Source organism: Oncorhynchus masou, chromosome 16 (assembly GCF_036934945.1).
Source record: "Oncorhynchus masou masou isolate Uvic2021 chromosome 16, UVic_Omas_1.1, whole genome shotgun sequence".
In the NCBI taxonomy this organism is placed as follows: domain Eukaryota; kingdom Metazoa; phylum Chordata; class Actinopteri; order Salmoniformes; family Salmonidae; genus Oncorhynchus; species Oncorhynchus masou.
Window position 1 is genome coordinate 20,960,354 of NC_088227.1, and position 23,422 is coordinate 20,983,775.

At 41.4% G+C, this 23,422-nt stretch overlaps 1 protein-coding gene across 2 annotated transcripts in view; it reads right to left on the reverse strand.

Annotated features, from left to right (window-relative positions):
- Positions 1–17,857, reverse strand: part of LOC135557206 (protein cornichon homolog 3-like) — a 55,015-nt gene extending 37,158 nt beyond the window's left edge. For both annotated transcript variants that reach the window (XM_064990410.1, XM_064990409.1), the window contains exon 1: positions 17,712–17,857. In XM_064990410.1, the coding sequence (XP_064846482.1) occupies positions 17,712–17,789 (78 nt within the window). In that variant the 5' untranslated portion in view covers positions 17,790–17,857. The remainder of the gene's footprint in view (positions 1–17,711) is intronic.
- Positions 17,858–23,422: the final 5,565 nt, after the last annotated feature.

A 23,422-nucleotide genomic window follows, 5' to 3' on the forward strand; every position in this document is an offset into this window, starting at 1 on the left:
TGTTAGTACCTGGTCACTGTCTGTGTCACTGGCTGTGTCAGTACCTGTGTCACTATTTGTGTCACTAGCTGTGTCAGTACCTGTGTCACTGTTTGTGTCAGTGGCTATGTTAGTACCTGGTCACTGTTTGTGTCACTGGCTGTGTCAGTACCTGTGTCACTGTTTGTGTCCGTGGCTGTGTTAGTACCTGTGTCATTGTTTGTGTCAGTGGCTGTGTTAGTACCTGTGTCATTGTTTGTGTCAGTGGCTGTGTTAGTACCTGTGTCACTGTCTGTGTCACTGGCAGTGTTAGTACCTGTGTCACTGTTTGTGTCAGTGGCTGTGTTAGTACCCGTGTCACTGCCTGTGTCAGTGGCTGTGTTAGTACCTGTGTCATTGTTTCTGTCAGCGGCTGTGTCAGTACCTGTGTCACTGTTTGTGTCACTGGCTGTGTCAGTACCTGTGTCACTGTTTGTGTCAGTGGCTGTGTTAGTACCTGTGTCATTGTTTCTGTCAGTGGCTGTGTCAGTACCTGTGTCACTGTTTGTGTCACTGGCTGTGTCAGTACCTGTGTCACTCTTTGTGTCAGTGGCTGTGTTAGTACCTGTGTCATTGTTTCTGTCAGTGGCTGTGTTAGTACCTGTGTCACTGTTTGTGTCACTGGCTGTGTCAGTACCTGTGTCACTGTTTGTGTCAGTGGCTGTGTCAGTACCTGTGTCACTGTTTGTGTCAGTGGCTGTGTTAGTACCCGTGTCACTGCCTGTGTCAGTGGCTGTGTTAGTACCTGTGTCATTGTTTCTGTCAGTGGCTGTGTCAGTACCTGTGTCACTGTTTGTGTCACTGGCTGTGTCAGTACCTGTGTCACTGTTTGTGTCAGTGGCTGTGTTAGTACCTGTGTCATTGTTTCTTTCAGTGGCTGTGTTAGTACCTGTGTCACTGTTTGTGTCAGTGGCTGTGTTAGTACCTGTGTCACTGTCTGTGTCACTGGCTGTGTCAGTACCTGTGTCACTATTTGTGTCACTAGTTGTGTCAGTACCTGGTCACTGTATGTGTCAATAGCTGTGTCATTGGTTGTATGGGCCGTTTGAGAAATAGCACAGTGTTCACAACACAGAGTGACCAGCAGGATCAATTAGACAGATAGACAGACAGAGCAGCAGTAGGACTCTATGGAGACAGTGGTTATTACAGTGTTATCCCTGTGGCCATACGGAGGCACAGCAGAGTCAGAGGCAGGGAGTCTACAGTATATGTTCGTGTGTGTATGTAGCTGAGTCCTCTGGGTCGTGTGTGTATGTATGCCTTTGTTGTGGGGTTATTGGCAAATATCTGTGCAGTAGTGCGTGGTAGAGGTGTTTTACTGAAGACAGAGAGCAGTTGGAACAGTAGCATGAAGCTGGGCTCCCACAACACACAGTAGAAGGAGCATTGATGTCAGACAGCATGGATGGACTGTTTGTAAACACCTGAGGCAGTGCGGTGTGATGAGTAGAGCTGTTGACTGTGACCGTATTACTGCCACATCGGTGGTCGAGTCATGAAGGCAGTCAAATTCCACATGACCATTTAGTCGGGGTAATTAGGCTTCTCCAAGCTCTGATGCTGCTTCTGGTCATTAGTAGCCTACCAAACATCCTAACTGCCTGGTACTCAGCACTCTATTGTCCCTCTAATCACTCTGACATCAATGCAAATGTGTTAGAAAATCTAATCAAACACTTCATGAGAGCCCATGAGCTCATGTTGCGCAACATTTCTATAAGCTATGCAATTGCGGAAGAAAACAGAGTGAAGGCCACTAATAAAAAGACGAGGATCCCATCAGCTTTCTATAGGCTAGGCCTACTATATTTATTTATCAACCTTCCTAATATGAAGCACATTACTTAACATTACAACAGGAGTACAGCATACATGGCTGGCATGAAAATAAACCACGGGGAAAAGCGTCCTCCATTCGCTATTTAAGTGCAAAGATTACATGCATTTTTTTTTACGATGCCCCTGTTGCGAGACAGGTGCATGATAATGGTCTAGTCGAAATGAAAACAAATGCGACACATATACTGTATTATTTAGTACATGTAAAGACAAGATTAACTCAAGAATAGTTTGATGGGTGACAATACTAGCCTATCATTTATGAATTATATATTATCACTTGTGAATGATGACCAGCATTAGAAATAATGACTTTTTTTGCGACTTTTTCTAATCATAGTCACACACCTCATGTAGTCTAGCATATAGGCCTATATGTTTTAATAAGGTTTGTATCACAACTAAAGTGGCCAAATAGCTTCTTAAAGTTAAGCACATTAATCATGAATCCCCTTTACAAGGGTTGTAGAGCCTAACTGGCATAAATAAGCAGCGAGTGACATTCAAGTTTGGGGAAGATCATTTTTACCATAAAAATTCCATGTGAGAAATTGCCAAGAAACTGAAGATCTCGTACAACGCTATGTACAACTCCCTTCACAGAACAGAACAGTGCAAACTGGGTCTAACCAGAATAGAAAGAGGAGTGGGAGGCCCCGGTGCACAACTGAGCAAGAAGACAAGTGTCTAGTTTGAGGAACAGACACCTCACAAGTCCTCAACTGGCAGCTTCATTAAATAGTACCCGCAAACCACCAGTCTCAAGGTCAATAGTTAAGAGGCGTCTCCGGGATGCTGGCCTTCTAGGCAGAGTTGCAAAGAAAAAGCCATATCTCTGTCCAGTGTCTGTGTTCTTTTGCCCATCTTAATCTTTTCTTTTCATTGGCCAGTCTGAGATATGGCTTTTTCTTTGCAACTCTGCCTAGAGTTGAGTTTCAAGTTTGGGGAATAATATTTTTACCATTAAAATGCACCTTTATAATAAAAGCATTACATGCATGATTGCATTTGCGGTCACTTTTGACAATGGTGTTTTTCCGCTAATGGAACATTCACGCTTACAGGCTACTACCACGTGCTCATTGCTGCGTTTATAATATGAAGAAATAGCCTAATAGTTTATCAACATTTTAAGCTAAACGTTCCAATCTGTTGCGTCAGACACATTGCATAAAACATGTTTTTTGATGCTAGTGGTTGTATTAATTTGGGATATATCGCATCCCACAACTGTCCCAGACTATGTTTGGAATATATATTTCTTGCATAGAATAGAATAGGTCAACCTTTGTACTAGGGGTGATAATAGATTGACATAGGCTAGTGCTTTTGTTGTTTGTTAGGCTTACTTATCTTGTTGACTGATGAAAAGTAAATTTGGACAGTTTTTCCAATATCTTCAATATGTACCTTGGAATTGGATAAGGAAGCACGCATTTGTGTTTGTCTTCACCTGTAGCCTGTGAAAAAATGGTGAATGAGAGACTATTGGAGTGTGTACATCCTGCTTAAAGAACAAAGCAGAGCTCATGCCTTTCAAAGCAAGTTTTTTCAAATCATCATTAGAGTCATCATGCATCCTTACAATGTATTAAAAGTGTGAACATATAGCCCAACATTTGTAGAACAACTAAAGTTACATGAATAACTCTAAATGAATGTAAGGGTGCGTGCTGGTGGCAGGGAAGTCAGGCACAGGAGATTGAACTTGGTAGAAAAAGTTTCATAAGTGTTCAAAAACTCTGAAAACCAAAATATACAAAATAATACAAGTGGGTATAAAACACCAGAACATATCTTGCACATAGCTTACAAACAAAAAATCACGACAAGGACAATGAGGGGGAACAGAGGGTTAAATACACAATATATAATGATTGGGATTGGAACCAGGTGTGAAACAAGACAAGACAAAACCAAAGGAAAATGAAAAGAGGATCAGTGATGGCTAGAAGGTCGGCAACCTCGATTGCCGAACGCCGCCCGAACAAGGAGAGGGACCAACTTCAGCGGAAGTTGTGACAGTACCCCCCCGACACGCGGCTCCAGCTGCGAGTCAACACCGGCCTCGGGGACGAGCCGGAGGGCGAGGCGCAGGGCGATCCGGACGAAGACGGTGGAACTCCTGCAGCATAGATGGGGCCAACACGTCCCCAACACGTCCTCGACCGGAACCCAGCACCTCTCCTCCGGACCATAACTCTCCCACTCCACGAGATACTGAAGGCCCCTCGCCCTGCGCCTCGAATACAGTATGGTGCGAATGGAGTACGCCCCCCCCGATGTCCAGAGGGGGCGGAGGAACCTCCCGCACCTCAGACTCCTGGAGCGGGCCAGCCACCACCGGCCTGAGGAGAGACACATGGTACGAGGGGTTAATACGGTAATCGGGTGGAAGCTGTAACCTATAACAAACCTTGTTCACTCTCCTCAGGACTTTAAATGGCCCCACAAACCGTGGACCCAGCTTCCGGCAGGGCAGGCAGAGGGGCAGGTTTCGGGTCGAGAGCCAGACCCGGTCCCCCGGTGCGAACACCGGGGTCTCACTGCATTAACCTTCTGGCGCGTCACGGCCTGCTGAAGGTGGACACGGACGGCTTCCCATGTCAACTCCCGACGGACGTCCTTGCGCAGAATGCTGCGGTAATCTTCGATCAGGGCCCTGTCACTCCATCCTGCGCCGGCAGCCAGGGTCCTAAACTCCAGGGCGAACTCCTGGGTGCTCCTCGTCTCCTGCCTCAGATGGAATAGGCGCTCACCCGCCGATCTACCCTCGGGCGGGTGGTCAAAGACTGCCAGGAAACGGCGGGTGAACTCCTCAAACTGGTCCAACGCTGCATCTCCCTCTCTCCACGCGGCGTTGGCCCAGTCCAGGACTTTCCCGGTGAGCGGACACCCTCTCACGGCCCGATGGAGCCGGGTGGACGGTGGCCAGGTATAGCTCCAGTTGAAGCAGGAACCCCTGGCAGTTTGCAGCCTCTCCGTGGTACTCCTAGGGTGGGGAGAGACGAATCCCACTGGAACCAGGTGGAAAAGGGGCGCTCAGAGAAGACCCCGGTTGTGCTGGTGGAGGCGCTGGAAGAACTCCCTGTCTCTCCCAGCGGTCCATAGTACGGACAACGCGGTCCATGACGGTGCCAAGATGGTGAAGCATCCCGGACGCGCTCCTCCTCCCCTACAACCGGGGTACCTGCTCCTGCTGACTCCATACTTGATCGGTGATTCTGTAGGGGTGCATGCTGGTGGCAGGGAAGTCAGGCAAAACCAAAGGAAAATGAAAAGAGGATCAGCGATGTCTAGAAGGTTGGCGACCTCTACCGCCGAACGCCATCCGAGCAAGGAAAGGGACCAACTTCAGCGGAAGTCGTGACAATTAAGCATATAGGAATACCTATTTCTTTGTTAACCACTCAACACAGAAGAGCCGCATGTGCGCAATCCCTCAAATTGTTTGGAGAAAATATTTATATTTTATTCAATTTTGTTCAATTGTATTATTCATACTACAAAATAATATAAAATAATGCCACGGAATTATAAGCAAATCATGTCTGCTAAATTAACTAGTGTAGCCCACTGCCATTTGGCTTATAGATATCAGGACCTAACATAAGGACCTAATAAAACAGTATAACTTTAGTCGGTCCCCTTGCCCATACCCGGGCTCGAACATTGTTAACCATAGCTCCACAAAAGACGCGGCTCTTGTAGAGCAAGGGGAAACACTAAATCAAGGTCTCAGAGCAAGTGACGTCACCGATTGAAATGCTATTAGCACGCACCATTTCACATCCGTTACACTCACCCCCCTTTTGACCTCCTCCTTTTCCGCAGCAACCAGTGACCCGGGTCAACAGCATCAATGTAACAGTATAGACTTTACGTCCATCCCCTCACCCCGACCTGGGCGCGAACCAGGGACACTCTGCACACATCAACAGTCACCCTCGAAGCATCGTTACCCATCGCTCCACAAAAGTCATGGCCCTTGCAGAGCAAGGGGAAGTAGCAACGTCTCAGAGTGAGTGACGTTACCGATTGAAACGCTATTAGTGCGCACCACCGCTAACTAGCTAGCCATTTCACATCCGTTACACTAACATAAGGACAACTCAGAGTATGCTATTATTTTCTTCTGAAATACACTACAATTTCTTCATATCATGTTTCTTTTGACCTGTCTAAATTAAATAATGGATGTATTGTGAAGGTGTAGGCTATACTACATGGATGTATTTGACTTTTTTAAATGGCTTGTAGGCTATGTGTGGAAGCCAAGAGATGCTGAATGTGTTTATCTTAATTAAAGGTCAATTACCGTGAGACCGACAGTTATTTGCTTGACAATCACCAGCTGACAAAATGTTGTGACCGCCACAACCCTAGTGATGAGAGGATGAAATATTCTGTAAATACACACAGAATACAGTATTCATGCTTATCATCCTCGTCATATGAGGAGACATCTTGGATGCACACAGTTGACATCAGGTGTATGTGTACGTTACATCCATTCGTGAGCATGACTGGCCACAGACTATGGTTGACTGGCAACTCAACTGTTGTTGTCTGCTTGTTTGTGGGAGACCCTGGCCCTCTTTGAACACGTCCACTACCTTATGTCACTGCCATACTGCTTGAGGCATTCATATAGAAAACAATTACATTAAAAATAACACCTCAAACATGATGCAGAGAACATCAATTCCGATGCAAAGACTACAAGTATCGTGTTTATAATATTAAGCAGCTATGGCTACTTATTCGGGAGGATTTTAAACCCGCTTGAGATGGGTTCATTTTCTCAAGGTACATTTTTAATCAACCCTGAGCAGAATACACTTAAAACGGTTTGATGACTGGGTGCAGTACATCTCTAAAACTGGAAAGGTCATCATGGACTGAAAGGTCCATTCTGGACTGCACACAGTCACTGCAGGCTGATGCTCTACATGTGTGACATGTGCCCAGTGCAACCACTTGGAAGCCTCACAAACGTTTCCTCGTTGAGTGGAGATTGCCCATTTGGGGATTGCTGCTCTTTTTGAAGTGGCAGCCGGTAGCAGTAGCAGTGCTACATGAGGGGAATGGACTTTATACTGTGTTTTGATTTATTTTGCGTTTACTGAAGCTTTCTATCCAAAATTATTTAAATTACATAGTGCCATATGTGGGGAGGGATGGTTCAGCTTCCTCATGATTGACTGGCCTTATTAAACATGCTCACATCTGTGTAGGCCTACAGTATATCTCCAAAGACCAGCATGGCAATGTTGTTCTTTCCCCAGATCAGAATAACAAAATCCCTACCTCCTTTTGCCAGAAAAATAAAATAGAATAAAACTGTATTGTCCATTCAGGATGGGACATTTTTCTATGGCATCACCTTATGTTTAAACGATCACATACACGTACAGTACCAGTTAAACATTTGGACACGCCTACAGTACTCTTTCAAAGGTTTGTCTTTATTTGGACTATTTTCTACATTGTAGAACAATAGTGAAGAAATCAAAAGTATGAAATAACACACATGGAATCATTTAGCAACCAAAAAAGTGTTAAATCAAAATATATTTTATATTTGTGATTCTTCAAAGTAGACACCCTTTGCCTTGATGATAGTTTTGCACACTCATGGCAGTCTATCAACCAGCATCGTGAGGTAGTCACCTGGAATGTATTTCAATTAATAAGTGTGCCTTGTTAAAAGTTCATTTGTGGAATTTCTTTACTTCTTAATGTGTTTGAGCCACTCGGTCGTGTTGTGACAAGATAGGGGTGGTATACAAAAGATAGCCCTATTTGGTAAAAGACCAAGTCCATATTATGTCAAGAACAGCTCAAAGAGAAAGAGAGACGACTGCCCATCATTACTTTAAGACATGAAGGTCAGTCAATATGGAAAATTTCAAGAACTTTGAAAGATTCTACAAGTCCAGTTGCAAAAACCATCAAGCGCTATAATGAAACTGGCTCTCATGAGGACCGTCACAGGAAAGGAAGACACAGAGTTCTCTGCTACAGACGATAGGTTTATTAGAGTTAACTGCACCTCAGATTGCAGCCCAAACAAATGCTTCACAGAGTGCAAGTAACAGGCATATCTCAACATCAACTGTTATGGATGATCTTCTCATATGTGGTTCGCACTGTGAAGCATGGAGGAGGAGGTGCGATGGTGTGGGAAAGCATTGCTGGTGACACTGTCTGTGATTTATTTAGAATTCAAGGCACACTTAACCAGCATGGCTACCACAGCATTCTGCAGCGAAATGCCATCCCATCTGGTTTTGCACTTAGTGGGACAACAGTATATTTTTTCAACAGGACAATGACCAAACACACCTCCAGGCTGTGTAAGGACTATTTGACCAAGAAGGAGAGTGATGGAGTGCTGCATCAGATGACCTGGCCACAATCTCCTGACCTAAACCCAAGAGATGATTTGGGAAGAGTTGGACCGCAGAGTGAAGGTACAACTCCTCCACGACAGTTGGAAAAGCATTCCAGGTTGAGAGAATGCCAAGAGTGTGCAAAGGGCAAAGGGTGGCCACTTTAAAGAATCTAAAATCTAAAATATATTTAGATTTTTTAAACACTTTTGTGGTTACTACATGATTCCATATGTGTTATTTCATAGTTATGATGTCTTCACTATTATTCTACAATGGAGAAAAAAGTAAAAATAAAGAACACCCTTGAATAGGTATGTGTCCAAACTTTTGACTGGTACTGTATATTATCACATCATACACGTTTAAATGGGTTTCATGATTACAACTATTTCATACAGTTGAAGTCGGAAGTTTACATACACTTAGGTTGGAGTCATTAAAACTCGTTTTTCAACCACTCCACAAATGTCTTGTTAACAAACTATAGTTTTGGCAAGTTGATTAGGACATCTACTTTGTTCATGACACAAGTAATTTTTCCAACAATTATTTCCAGATTATTTCACTTATATTTCACTGCATCTCAATTCCAGTGGGTCAGAAGTCTACATACACATGACTGTGCCGTTAAACAGCTTGGAAAATTACAGAAAATGATGTCATTTCTTTAGAAGCTTCTGATAGGCTAATTGACATAATTTGAGTCAATTGGATGTGTACCTGTGGATGTATTTCAAGGCCGACCTTCAACTCAGTGCCTCTTTCCTTGACATCATGGAAAAATCTAAATATATCAGCCAAGACTTCAGAAAAAAATTGTAGACCTCCACATGTCTGGTTCATCCTTGGGAGCAATTTCCAAATGCCAGAAGTTACCACATAAATCTGTACAAATAATAGTACGCAAGTATAAACACCATGGTACTGGTCTGATGAAACAAAAACAGAACTGTTGGCCATAATGACCATCGTTATGTTTGAAGGAAAAAGGGGGAGGCTTGCAAGCCGAAGAACACCATCCCAACCGTGAAGCATGGGGATGGCAGCATCATGATGTGGGGGTGCTTTGCTGCAGGAGGGACTGGTGCACTTCACAAAATAGATGGCATCATGAGGCAGCAAAATTATGTGGATATATATACAATATCTCAAGACATCAGTCAGGAAGTTCAAGCTTGGTCTCAAATGGGTCTTCCAAATGGACAATGACCCCAAGCATACTTCCAAAGTTGTGGTAAAATGGCTTAAGGACAACAAAGTCAAGGTATTGGAGTGGCCATCACAAAGCCCTTGACCTCAATCCCATAGAAAATTTGTGGGCAGAACTGAAAAAGCATGTGCAAGCTAGGAGGACTACAAACCTGACTCAGTTACACCAGCTCTGTCAGGAGGAATGGGCCAAAATTCACCCAACTTATTGTGGGAAGCTTGTGGAAGGCTACCCAAAATGTTTGACCCATGTTAAACCATTTAAAGGCAATGCTACCAAATACTAATTGATTGTATGTAAACTTCTGACCCACTGTGAATGTCATGAAAGAAATAAAAGCTGAAGTAAATCACTCTCTCTACTATTATTCTGACATTTCACATTCTTAAAATAAAGTGGTGATCTTAATTTATCTAAAACAGGGAATTTTTACTTGGATTAAATGTCAGGAATTGTGAAAAACTGAGTTTAAATGTATTTGGCTAAGGTGTATGTAAACTTCTGACTTCAACTGTACAGTATATACAGGGCGATTTAACATACAGTGAAACAATTTGACTTAATTTTATTGATATCACATTGATGGATGAATAGCCTATGAGGGATTCATGAATGTGTGGGACTATGTGCAACCACCAACTGAACTAAACCCTAGCTGACTAGAGTCACTTACAATGAGCGCACAAAACATCAAGAACACCTGCTCTTCATGACATAGACTGACCAGGTCAATCCAGGTGGAAGCTATGATCTCTTATTGATGTCACTTGTTATTTCCACTTCAATGAGTGTAGATAAATGGTTAAAGAAGTTTAAAGAAGGATTTTTATGCCTTGAGACAATTGAGACATGGATTGTGTACATGTGCCGTTCAGAGGGCAAAACAACATATTGAAGTGCCTTTTAACAGGGTATGGTAGTAGGTGTCAGGCGCACAGGTCTGAGTCAAGAACTGCAACGCTGCTGGGTTTTTCACTCTCAGTTTCTTGTGTGTATCAAGAATGGTCCACCACCCAAAGGATATCCAGCAACTTAATGCAACTGTGGGAAGCATTGGAGTCAATATGGGCAAGCATTCCTGTGGAATCCATGCCCCGACGAACTGAGGCTGATCTGGGGGGGGAGTGCAACTCAATATTAGGAAGGTGTTCTCAATGGGTGATTCCCCCGAAATCTTGGTTTCAAAGATTTCAAACATGAAATCTTTAAAAAGACTTTAAAATTTCCTTTTCGGCATTAATAAGGTCTGTAGTGTTTGTGAGCATTCATTTAAAAACATTTACTGACAATTGAACACCTTTTTGAACATATTTTCCAAAACAAATCCTTAAAATCTCATTACCGCAACGGTCTGAAAACGTGAAGACCATTATGAAAGCTAATACATTTTCAAATGTAAAAAAAAATGTATTATTAACGCTCATGTGCACTTGAAACCCTATATTTTTAAATTAACATTTTTATTTGATTTTGACTGATTTCTCTCATTACCGCAACACCTTCTGCAATCTACAACCTAATATTTTGGATATTTAATTGAAACCTGACAGATTTTCAAAATGATGTGGCAAGCCTGAAAGAACGGAACATATAGATTCTGCACATGCATTTAAAAGAAAATTACTATTTTTCACATTCATCAAATTAACATTAAATGAACACCTGTTGTGGTAATGACACATAGGTTTCTGAAATTAGGTCAATGATTTTGGTATACAAAGACTGAGGTATGGTTAAAAACATTATAAAATGTAATGTAGAAAATAAATGAGATAATATTGGCACAATCATGGGTTCAAGTGCAATCAATTTAATTTTGCAGTGCTTCAAAAGTACATAACATACATAGACTAAAAACAGGGAACACATAAAAACAACACATACAAAAACATTAGAACAGCACATGTCATCATCACTACATCGTCACTACAAGAAACTAGCTCCCTGGTATACAGAAAATGCCCGAGCCCTGAAGCAAGCTTCCACAAAATTGGAACGGAAATGGCGCTACACCAAACTGGAAGTCTCCCGACTAGCTTGGAAAGACAGTACCGTGCAGTGTCGAAGAGACCTCACTGCTGCTGTGGGATCCATTTTTTTTTGTTCATATATATAATTAGCATATATATATATGCTAATTACTATTGCTGTATCCTCTCCAACCCCTAACCTCTCTCTCTCCTTCCTTCTGTACTCTTCCAGCAGTTCTGGGTTGGTGTCAACTTTTTCTCTGAATTTTGTCAACCTTTGTTAAAGCTTTCTTTTTGTCACTTGCTGACTGTCTGCAATTAAACAGGACATAAATCAAAATATCAACAGTTAGTAAATAATATTTAAATAAATAGTTCATTATGTATATTTAAAAATATAGTCGGCATTTCCTCCCAAATATGTTCTCACTCGCCTATAGTAGGCAACCCAGACTTGCCAAAAGCCCCGAGGGATGCCAACTTTAATCTTTGGCATACTCTGGGAATAAGGACCTTTTCAGACCTATTTCATCAGAAAACCACTACACTGAAATCCTTTCAAGAGCTCTGCAGTGAATTCGATGTGCCAAGATCCATTTTTTTAAAATATCTTCAAATTAGACATGTAATTTCCTCATTTACCTCCAAGAGGAGGTTTAGAACTCAGTTGAATGAAGTTAAAACCCTTCTTGCCACAGCAAAATCCATTAAAGGCAAAATATCTTACATCTGTAGACTCCTTTCTGAGAAAGGAGGCTCCTCCTTTACTCCTTTGAAAATAATCTGGGAAAAGGACCTTGGTCTGACTATCAGTGATGAGTTATGGGCGGAAGTTTGCGACAGGGTATACTGCTCCTCTACCAATGTAAAAATGAAAGAATCTAATTACAAATGTTTGTACAAATTGTATTATACTCCTTTGAGACTCCATAGAATGAAACCAGATATGTCTCCTAACTGTAAAAGATGTACCTCTGAAAGTGGAACCTATATGCATGTATTTTGGAGCTGTAGAGAGATTGCCAGATTCTGGCAATCTATACATACTGCTGCACAGAAAATACTAGAGGTACAGTTTGATATGACCCCGTGTATCTATCTTCTTAATGCCCAGCAGGACTTTGTTCTTGATCCTGACAGAGAAAATTTGCTTATGACTATTACATACTTTGCTTAGAAATGTATTCTTCTATTGTGGGCCTCGAATACCCCTCCTACATTTAAAATGTGGATTGACCAGATTGTTGACTTTCTCCCTCTTGAAAAGCTCACTTATGACCTCCACAAGAGACAGCCCAAGTTTGATAGACTCTGGTCTCCACTACTCAACTATATTTCAAACTGGACAGAGTGAACGGGGTGACTAGGGAAATGCGCAGATACATGTTGTGTAAGGTACTGTAAAACCTAAAAACGAATTATTGGCCCGTCGTCTCAGCGAATGCCAGAAATAGCTGATAAGAACCTTGATAGTGCTGCAAGTGTTATATATGTTTTTTTTGTGTGTTTTTATTTGAATTTTGTTTTTGAGCATGTATGTATGTATGTATGTATGTATGTATGTATGTATGTATGTATGTATGTATGTATGTATGTATGTATGTATGTGTGTGTGTGTGTGTATGTATAGATAGATAAAGTCAAATAAAAATAAAAACACTTATTTTTCTTAATCTTTCATTTTAATTTTTTATAATGTACTATTATATTTTTTGACTTTTTATTTTTTTAAGCCTGTCACATCTGTGAATGTGGAATGTGTTTTGTTGGTTGATTGAAAAACAAGAAAACTTAATAAAACTTTAAATTGAAAAAAATAAATATAGTCTATGATTAATTTCTCATTACCGAAACAGAAGTTCTCTCTACTGCAACTGGCCTTACATTGCAGCGGTAAGTCAGAATGGTGTTGCGGAGGATGAGGAACCTTAGCATGTTTTGCTAACAATAGAGAAGACATGATCAATAGAGAAGACATGATCAATAGAGAAGACATGATCACTAAGCAAATTTTTACTCAATGTACATAGACATTAATGAAGTATATTTTCATGTTTAAATCTAACATTTTATAAATGTGAAAAACGACCTGTATTGATAATGATAGTCAATACTGTCATGTACGCAGTCTGACGAGAGAATGTTTAACTTTTAACTGGAGAAATATAAAGAGACCTGCTTACCTGGTAGCCATCTTGAAGTTACTGGCAGATGTGTTGCTTCATTCAAATTCAAACTTTATTTAAAATTATCTGTGTGTGTTGACAGTCCTTCAATAATGTTGCAGAGGATGAGAACATCAGTCATGGGCACTTAATTTTTCCACTATTTTCATCATTATTATACATGTATATTCAGTTAATAATTTTTCTGTCATTTGAAAACATCTAGAAGAACATTTTTTTCTGAATATTTTTCATGTGACTCTGTTTAAATTACAAATTTGAAGTTGAAGTTGGATGTTTACATACACTTAGGTTGGAGTCATTAAAACTTGTTTTCAACCACTCCACACATTTCGTGTTAACAAACTATAGTTTTGGCAAGTCGGTTAGGACATCTACTTTGCATACTTCCAAAGTTGTGGCAAAATGGCTTAAGGACAACAAAGTCAAGGTATTGGAGTGGTCATCACAAAGTCCTGACCTCAGTCCCATAGAAAATTTGAGAGGAGAACTGAAGAAGCCTGTGCGAGCAAGGAGGCCTACAAACCTGACTCAGTTCCACCAGCTCTGTCAGGAGGAATGGGCCAAAATTCACCCAACTTATTGTGGGAAGCTTGTGGAAGTCTACCCGAAACGTTTGACCCAAGTTAAACCATTTAAAGGCAATGCTACCAAATACTAATTGAGTGTATGTAAACTTCTGACCTACTGGCAATGTGATGAAATAAATAAAAGCTGAAATAAATCAATCTCTCTACTATTATTCTGATATTTCACATTCTTAAAATAAAGTGGTGATCCTAACTGACCTAAGACAGGGACTTTTTACTAGGATTAAATGTCAGGAATTGTGAAAAACTGAGTTTAAATGTATTTGGCTAAGGTGTATGTAAACTTCTGACTTCAGACTGAGCTGGATGTGTTGAGGTAATGAGAATTTCAGCAGAAAATGCAATAAAATACAAAAATAATTCATTCCTAAATTGAAATGACTGTTTGTGCAAGGTAGAGAACACTACAATCTCTATTATAATATTTTGTTACATTACTAAATGACATGTTTTTTTAAAATTTAAAATCATTACTGCCATGGTTTTTAATGGTTTCATGAGAATGACCCTAATGTTTTGTACACTCACAGCCTGCAAGATTAAGATAAATGTTATTATACTGCACATAGATCGAAATTATAAGCAATATGTCCTTCCCACGTAACACCATGCTCAGAGGCCAGTAGCATTGAGTGGAGGAGTCCGTGTGAGGGTTCGTTAGACTTGTGAATGTCCTGTACTTGCTAGAGGCTCCAGTATGAGGCACACATTGAATCAGCAGGAGGGAAACCACTAATACATATGACTCCTTCACAGTTCCCACCTACGCTTACGAACCGGCATCCATTAAATGTCAGAAAAACAAAAACAACATATGGCCACCATGAGATTGAATGATGTTAACTTAACATATACCCTCTTCGCCAATGGGGCTTAACACATCATATGGGTACGGGGTGGGGGTGGGTTCCCATAATTTACTGGTTCCACAAGAGCCGTTCACATGGACCTGTTAATGGACACTCATACTACATCATGACAGACTTGGATGACATGGACAAAAATAAATTGTCTGAATAATCATGATAGCAATCAATTGAACGATACGTTTATAACATTAATGTGCATCATTTACTTTTTTATACCACTCTTAAAACTACTACTACTACTACTACTACTACTACCATGTTGTGGCTATTATTGGCCCGTTTCATTTCAAACTTCACATTCTAGTAAAGGTTACTTTTCGTTATTATCGATATCAGTAAATTGTCCTCGATAAATGATCGGGATCGATCATTTTCGGTTTATTGTCACCCAGCTCTACATTAGGGGCTCTGGTACACCGAGGGAAATCACAACCATTTTGTGTCTGTGCGTTTTGGAGCAGTGTGGAGTTTAGGAGAACACAGTTAACCTTGTATGTTAATTAAAACACCCTCTAATCTGTTACAAGCAGTCCCAGTAGTGATGGTGTAACTGGGATCACATGATTGACTAATGATATTTCAATCTGGACAGAACCTAGCTAACTAACCAGTGAGGAGTGACTTGTAGGAGCGTTGATCAACCTTGAGCTAGTTTGCCATGAATTAATCGATTAGGATTCATCTACAGTGCATCCGTTACAACACGTTAAAGTACATAGAGTCAAGGGTTTCAGATCATTCAAAGAACTTGACGACTGAACGTCAGCTTGTCTTTGGCACTAACGTAAAAATGTTATGTGTGGTCTGGACTTGTGAAGAAGCGTCATCACTGAGACTGAAATGATGGTTTCTTGGACACGACATCTCAACAAATCATGGACATCAGTCAATGTCGTGTCTGACAGGGTTCTCATCAGTCATCCCCCAGTATAGTACATGTCCTGTGAGAGATGAGGCTGCTTGTTAACAGGCAGTGATTAATGACAAGACATGTTCTGATATTCCAAACGTCCTTCCTTCTGAGTACCTTTCCCTCTGTAAATATGAGCGCTCAGACAGAGGAGTTCAGAGCATGTCAGGAGAGGAGAGAGGAGGATGTGTAGGCCATGTTAAACCTGTCAGGTCCACTTAAAAACAAGCAGAACTATAGTAAATCTGTCAAGTAGAGGGAGAAGATAACGGGCAGGACAATTAGATGACAGACAGTTAAAAAATATTGTTTCACACTGCAGCATGTATGGGCACATTTCACTGTCAAACTGCATGGGACCATGTATTGCAATCCCTTCGATGGTGTCTAGATGACAGCCATGCTGTAATGTGAAAAGGGCTGGTCATATAAACCCTTTTTTTTCTCTATAAATGTGATAGTAGACTACATAACAGGCTATTCCCATTATGCTCACTTACTGTACAGTGAATACTATAGCTTTGTCTGTAGCTTTATGCCCGTGATGGTGAATGAGAATCAGGCTTGCTCGAGATATCTCTACCCTGCCATCATCAGCATTCTGGTTCCCATATGTCTCAGTTTGGTTTGGACCATGGTGCTTTAAGAGACCACGTTTGTGGGTCTGATTCCCGCATGGCCGGAATACATTGAAAATGTGTATTAGTTGCAAAGTCACTTTGGATAACACTGTGTTAAATGACCACAATACAGTATATAACAGTGATATAAACATAATGAAAACAGCTATGTGGGAGAATAATGTTCTAGGTATAAGCTGTATAACTGTAATGTGTTCTTCAAATCGTGAGTTGCAGACAGTCTCATTATATGCGAGATGGGATTTGTCCACTGCTCTGTCGTCCTACATGGGCCTGACAGACAGACAGATGCCATGCCTCCTCCTGTAATTGCTGGGGCTCAGTAGAACACCTGAAGCTCTTCAATCTCAGGTCTGTTGCTATGCAAAGGCACGACGGGGGCCAAGGGCATTGCGACCTGACCCAAATCTGCCGTCACATAAAACGCCGCAGGAGGGCGCGAAGGCTTTGAGAGTAAATATTTCGATTATTAAAATATTGTAATGCATTCATATTGGAGTTTCTGTATTGCAGGGATTTTAACAAAGACAATAACAAACAGATACAAATATGAGGGAGGGAATTTGTCTCAGTGGGCTAGAACAGCGTGTCCAACGTCTCCAACAGATTTCCCCAAAATTCCAGAGCGGTGCGTAATGCCCGAGTCAAGCTAATTATTGTAAAACCTTTTGATAAAACTATATTTAACCAAATGTGCAATAACAAAATAAAACCGATATGACCATCATGTAGTAGAATGAAATGAAAATGCAAGCAAAGAATTCTGTGTTGGGCTGAACGTCCGAGATATAGGTGCACACCTGTCCATTTTGGGATTTTCTTCCCTCTGCCCGTTAGAGCTGGTGGGTTTACAAAGGAAGGTTGGGCATTGAAACTGCACCTTTCGAAACATCAAAATACGTATTGATTATCTTGAGCAAGGCACTGGGGATGTGAGCAGGTAAATACATACATTAGCCTACGCACTATTACGCAATATTATCCATAACCATTCAAAATCCCAAAAAAGGCTGTGAATGTATTTTTTTAAGCTCATAACACAAATCATAATAATATAGCAATAAAAACTCCACTTACATGCCATATCGCAAAGAAGATCAGAGAAGCACAGAGGACCAGCGACAGCATATAGCAGAAGGCAGCGAAAGTGAACATAATTGAACACCACGAGAAATATCACCCAAAAGAGAACTCGGCTGAATTATTTTTTTAAAAGGATTATGTTGCCATGGCAAACCGAAGTGATAACGACACCATCACTTTGCCCTGAATGTTGCAACAAATTGTTGCAGAACGTCCAACGAAACGCTCGTCCGCGGTCTCACTTTGAAGTCCAAACGTGTTGCCGCCAAATGTTTTAATTGGAAATGAGACCAGTGGACTCGATATGGTGAAAACGGACAGACATTGTTACACAATAGCAAAGTCCAAGCGATGTCTTGAAATTGATATCAAGAGATCCAAATTATGCACAAAAGCATCCAGGATAGGAATACTGCTTTTGACAGGTAAATGTTATCCATACAGTGACTAAAGATAATCTTGTCGGCTACTATGTGAGGGTATCTCCCCAACAATCCTGGCACTAGGCATAATAAACAGCGTCCTCAAACCACAGTTAACCTATAGCTCCACCACACCGAAGGCGCAGAGTCTGGCGCCCCAACAGGTGGATTTAAAGGGCCAGCGTTCAAGCTGTAGGGTTTATCAACTGTATCTTCCCAATTCCCATCCAAAAGCACATGCTTTTTAAGCTTAATTTAGTTTTTTTTTGCAACTATAGGCTACTCTAGGCTATATGGTTGTCATGTGAATAGTAGACGGAGCATCCCAAATAAACCACACATTCACACAGACAGGGTTTAAAAATCAAAGAACACCTAAAATGATTCCACAGGTGATTTAAATGTTGAGTATGGTTTGGATGGATATATTGTGATGGAGTTACAAATTGTGATTGACTCTGCCAAAGCCTTTGCCAATTTACGGACATTTGACAGGGCATTATGAGAAAGTCAAATTATAGGTCTTGACTATAAAAAACGTTTAATAGCCTACCACTATTATACACTATATATACAAAAGTGCACCCCTTCAAATGAGTGGATTCGGCTATTTCAGCCACTCCCGTTGCTGACAGGTGTATAAAATCGAGCACATAGCCATGCAATCTCCATATACAAACACAGGCAGTAGAATGGTCTTACTGAAAAGCTCAGTGACTTTTAACGTGGCATTGTCACATGATGCTACCTTTCCAACAAGTCAGTTCATCAAATCTCTGCCTTACTAGAGCTGCCTCGGTCAACTGTATGTCCTGTTATTGTGAAATGGAAACTTCTAAGTGCAACAACGGCTCAGCTGTAAAGTGGTAGGCCACACAAGCTCACGGAACGGTACTGCCGAAACGTGTAAAAATCGTCTGTCGTCGGTTGCAACACTCACTACCGAGTTCCAAACTGCCTCTGGAAGCAACTTCAGCACAAGAACTGTTCATCGGGAGCTTCATGAAATGGGTTTCCATGGCCGAGCAGCTGCACACAAGTCTAAGTTTACCATGCACAATGCCAAGCGTTGGCTGGAGTGGTATAAAGCTCGCCACAATTGGACTCTGGAGCAGTGGAAACGCATTCTCTGGAGCTTCACCATCTGCCAGTCTGAAGGAGGAATCTGGGTTTGGCGAATGCCAGGAGAACGCTATCTGCCCCAATGCATAGTGCCAACTGTAAAGTTTGGTGGATGATAAATAATAGTCTGGGGCAGTTTTTCATGTTCCGGGCTAGGCTCCTTAGTTCCAGTAAAGGGAAATCTTAACGCTACAGCATACAATGACATTCTAGACAATTCAGTGCTTCCAACTTTGTGGTAACAGTTTGGGGAAGGCCCTTTTCTGTTTCAGCATAATTTTTTATTTATTTAACCTTTACTTAGCTAGGCAGATCCGTTAAGAACACATTATTTACAATGACGACGTAGTGTACATGACAACGCCCCCGTGCACAAAGCGAGGTCCATACAGAAATGGTTTGTTGAGATCGGTGTGGAAGAACTTGACTGGCCTGCACAGAGCCCTGACCTCAACCCCGTTGAAAACCTTTGGGATGAATTAGAATGCCGACTGCGAGCCAGGCCTAATCGCCCAACATCAGTGCCTGACCTCACTAATGCTTGTGTGGCTCAATGGAAGCAAGTCCCCGCAGCAATGTTCCAACATCTAGTGGAAAGCCTTCGCAGAAATGTGGAGGCTGTTATAGCAGCAAAGAGGGAGCAACTCTATATTAATGCCGATGATTTTTGAATGAAATGTTCGACGAGTAGGTCATCCACATACTTTTGGTCATGTTGTGTATATAGGCCTAGTAATTTGTCTGTTGGCGCCATCTAGTGATTATTGTCTGACCATACAAACAATAGCGCCACTTTGATGTTCAGACCATAGAATTAGGAATTAGACTACCAGTAAAAAACTAGTAATAGTGATCTCTATGGTTGTGACACATAAGACAATTATAACGTTTTTAATTAGTACAAAATATCTCCATGATTGATGCCTTTATAAACCCTTTGAAATACCAACATAGATGCTTCACAAATATTGAGCAAATTCATAATCAAAGCTGTTATGACAGGTCATACATCTGCCACTTAGCAACGTAGCATAGGCCTAACCCTTCCATGCTTTGCACAAGTAACCCTTACCATACCTCTCAGAGAAGTTTGTAATTTTCCCCAAGCAACAGCTTGTAACTTGCATGTGACTGGAGTCCTTTTAGCCTAGGTTACAAGCTTTTCTTACAGGCCTATTGTCAGTGCCACCTTTAGCCTTTTTGCAGTTTTAAAGCTGATTTCCTGCAAATCTTCACATTTTATCACAACTTATGCCATGTTCAACTTCTATCTGAGTGACAGTGACTAACAAAAGGCCCTTGGAGCTCAGGGCCCCTGAGCACATGCCCTGTGCGCCCGGATGGTAATTTGGTGATGATTACTACAAGGTTTAGATAGCTGGCTGGACTAACTTACCTAGAAATCTAAATTTCTAAATGGAACCTTGTGTATTCTACTTTTCTAACTCTTAACAGTAAGTTGAGACTGAGTTTTTGTTTGGCCATGTTCCCCTATGTAGAAGAGTTCTGATACCCGACCCAAGCCCGACAGGCCCCAACATTATACAACGAGTTAGGGTTGGGTAGGGCCTGTTTTTTAATCAATAACTAGGGTACGGACAGGGCTTGGGTAACCATAAATTGATCATTAATATTTTGAGGCTCGTGCTCTGCTGAGCATTACATTCACAGCTGACTAAAACCATAACATGGTATCAGAAGTGCTTTAACCTCGTCAAATATAAGACAGGAGGGTTTAGATTGATGAAAAGTAGCTAACAGCCGCTGACTGCTCTCTCACATCTTTTCACTGAGCAAGGCTGCCCAAGTAGAGCCGTTGCTATGGATACTCACAGACTCAGAGCAGAGAGCATGCAGAGTGAGCAGCGCTCAGGGAGCGAGTGACAGACAGGAGCAGCTAATGGATTTAATAATGGAGGAAGTTAGGGCAGGGTCGGGCAGGTCCTTAAATTTGGCAGAAACAATCGGGCCTGGATAGGGTAGGGCCTGAATGTCGCCGGCATAGGTAGGTCCCGGGCTTAAAATACATGCCAGTGCAGGGCTCTAGTGAATAGTCTATGGAATTACTTTTGTGCCTTTAATATCAAGCAAACCTGAATTAGATAACGAAATTCTTAGTAATGAAATCAAAAAGAATGATATTGATAGCAAAACATTAATCCAAAAGAGAGCAAAATAAATACAATTGCAAGGAAATAATTTGGAAAATCAAGAACAAATGACCCCCCCCCCCCAAATAATTCTGTGAAACCTTTTCAATGATAGTGCGTTTGCATTGAAACGCTTCCCTCTTTGCCTGCAATCTTTGGTTACATTACCCTGCCCTTTGCTTTCCCTACCTTTTTTGTGGTTGCAACGTTTTGGTGCATTCATTCCATGTAGGCAGGGTTAAGAGGGAGCCTAAGATGATGTGCTTCAATTTGTCAACTGGTTTTGGAGTGACAGGTTAGCCCAGGGTCGCCATGTCCAGTTTTTCTGCAAATTGTGCAACTTAGAAAACGATGTTGCGGTACTTCTAAATTGCATTGCGGCCACCATGGCATTTCTCTTTAAAAAAATGATAATTTCACTGTGACCTGCTACTGCTGACGATCAGGGAGTGAGGCAGACTGCTGCTGGGTGAGTGAGTGAATCAGTGAGTGGTAGGGAGGGAGAGAAAGGCTCGGGGTGTGCGTGTGTTGACACAGTCATTGGTGTTGAAAGACGCCTCAGCAGGCAGTCATCACAAATGATGTGAGAACAACAATTTAATTAACTAGCACTAGCTAGCTACATACTAGTCCCTCATAATTCTAATTTTCCGCGTTCGCTGTATCCTGACCGCCCCCCACTCTTACCAATCATTACTAGAGCCAACACAGCAAGGAAGAGAAACTGATAAATGATTATCCAACAGTCAGAGAGAGGGAAAGATGTGCTTTCTCTCTGGGTAGCCTATGTAGCCAGAGTTCGAAATTAAGGTTGTCTTGTTGTCCCGGGGATACAAAATAAATACATGCCACCTGCTGGAGAAGACAGATTTTGGGTTGAGTTACACCTCTCACTTCGTCTCTTCCTCTCTGATTCAATTCACTTTTGCGTATAGTCAATTATAATTAATGACAGAGGTACATATTGTCATAAAGGATTGTATACGTACAAATCGGTCAGAGTTAAAACGTAGGCAACAGTAAAAAAAGATTGAGTTGGAAACTGTTGGAATACCCACCCATTTATCATAGTCCAAAACGTGTACAGAGATTAGGACAGAGAGGATCCGATTAACTCCATTACTAATTATCAAATTATAATAGTAGTGATTGATTGATTTATAGTAGAATAAAACTCTCTTGATGTACTGGACTCATGATGTAGCTCCTCTCTTTCCTTTCCATCTTGCTTTAAATATTCTGTAATGCAGCATTGGCAATTTATACCACTAGAGGTTCTCATACACAAGTGAACAGCAGAGTTGTAAAAGACAGGAGAGCAAAGGAGAGCAAAATCGAATGAAAAACCCAAATTCAATGTGCCAAAGATCATTGGGTAGATTTTCCTCTTTATCTACAATGTGAAACCCATACTGATGGTTAAGAGCCTATTAGATAGTGCTTCGTTTGGCTATAGAGCTGTCAATACACCATGAAATGGTGAAATATGATTAAACAGCTCACTATAAGGTTGATAAATGTGTCAAATGTCCATTTGTGGTTATTTTCATGTTCCTCTCCAATGTCGGGCTGTATCACTGCCTGGAGGACAACTGCACTGCCCACAACCGCAGGGCTCTCCAGAGGGTGGTGCGGTCTGCACAACGCATCACCGGGGACAAACTACCTGCCCACCAGGACACCTACAGCACCCGATGTAACAGGAAGTCCAAAAGGATCACGAAGGACAACAACCACCTGAGCCACTGTCTGTTCACCCCGCTATCATCCAGAAGGTGAGGTCAGTACAGGTGCATCAAAACTGGGACAGAGTGACTGAAAAACAGCTTCTATCTCAAGGCCATCAGACTGTTAAACAGCCATCACTAACACATAGGCTGCTACCTACATACAGACTTGAAATCATTGGCCACTATAATAAATGAAACACTAGTCACTTTAATAATGCCAATTTAATAATATTTACATATCTTGCATTACCCATTTCATATGTATATATTGTATTTTATAC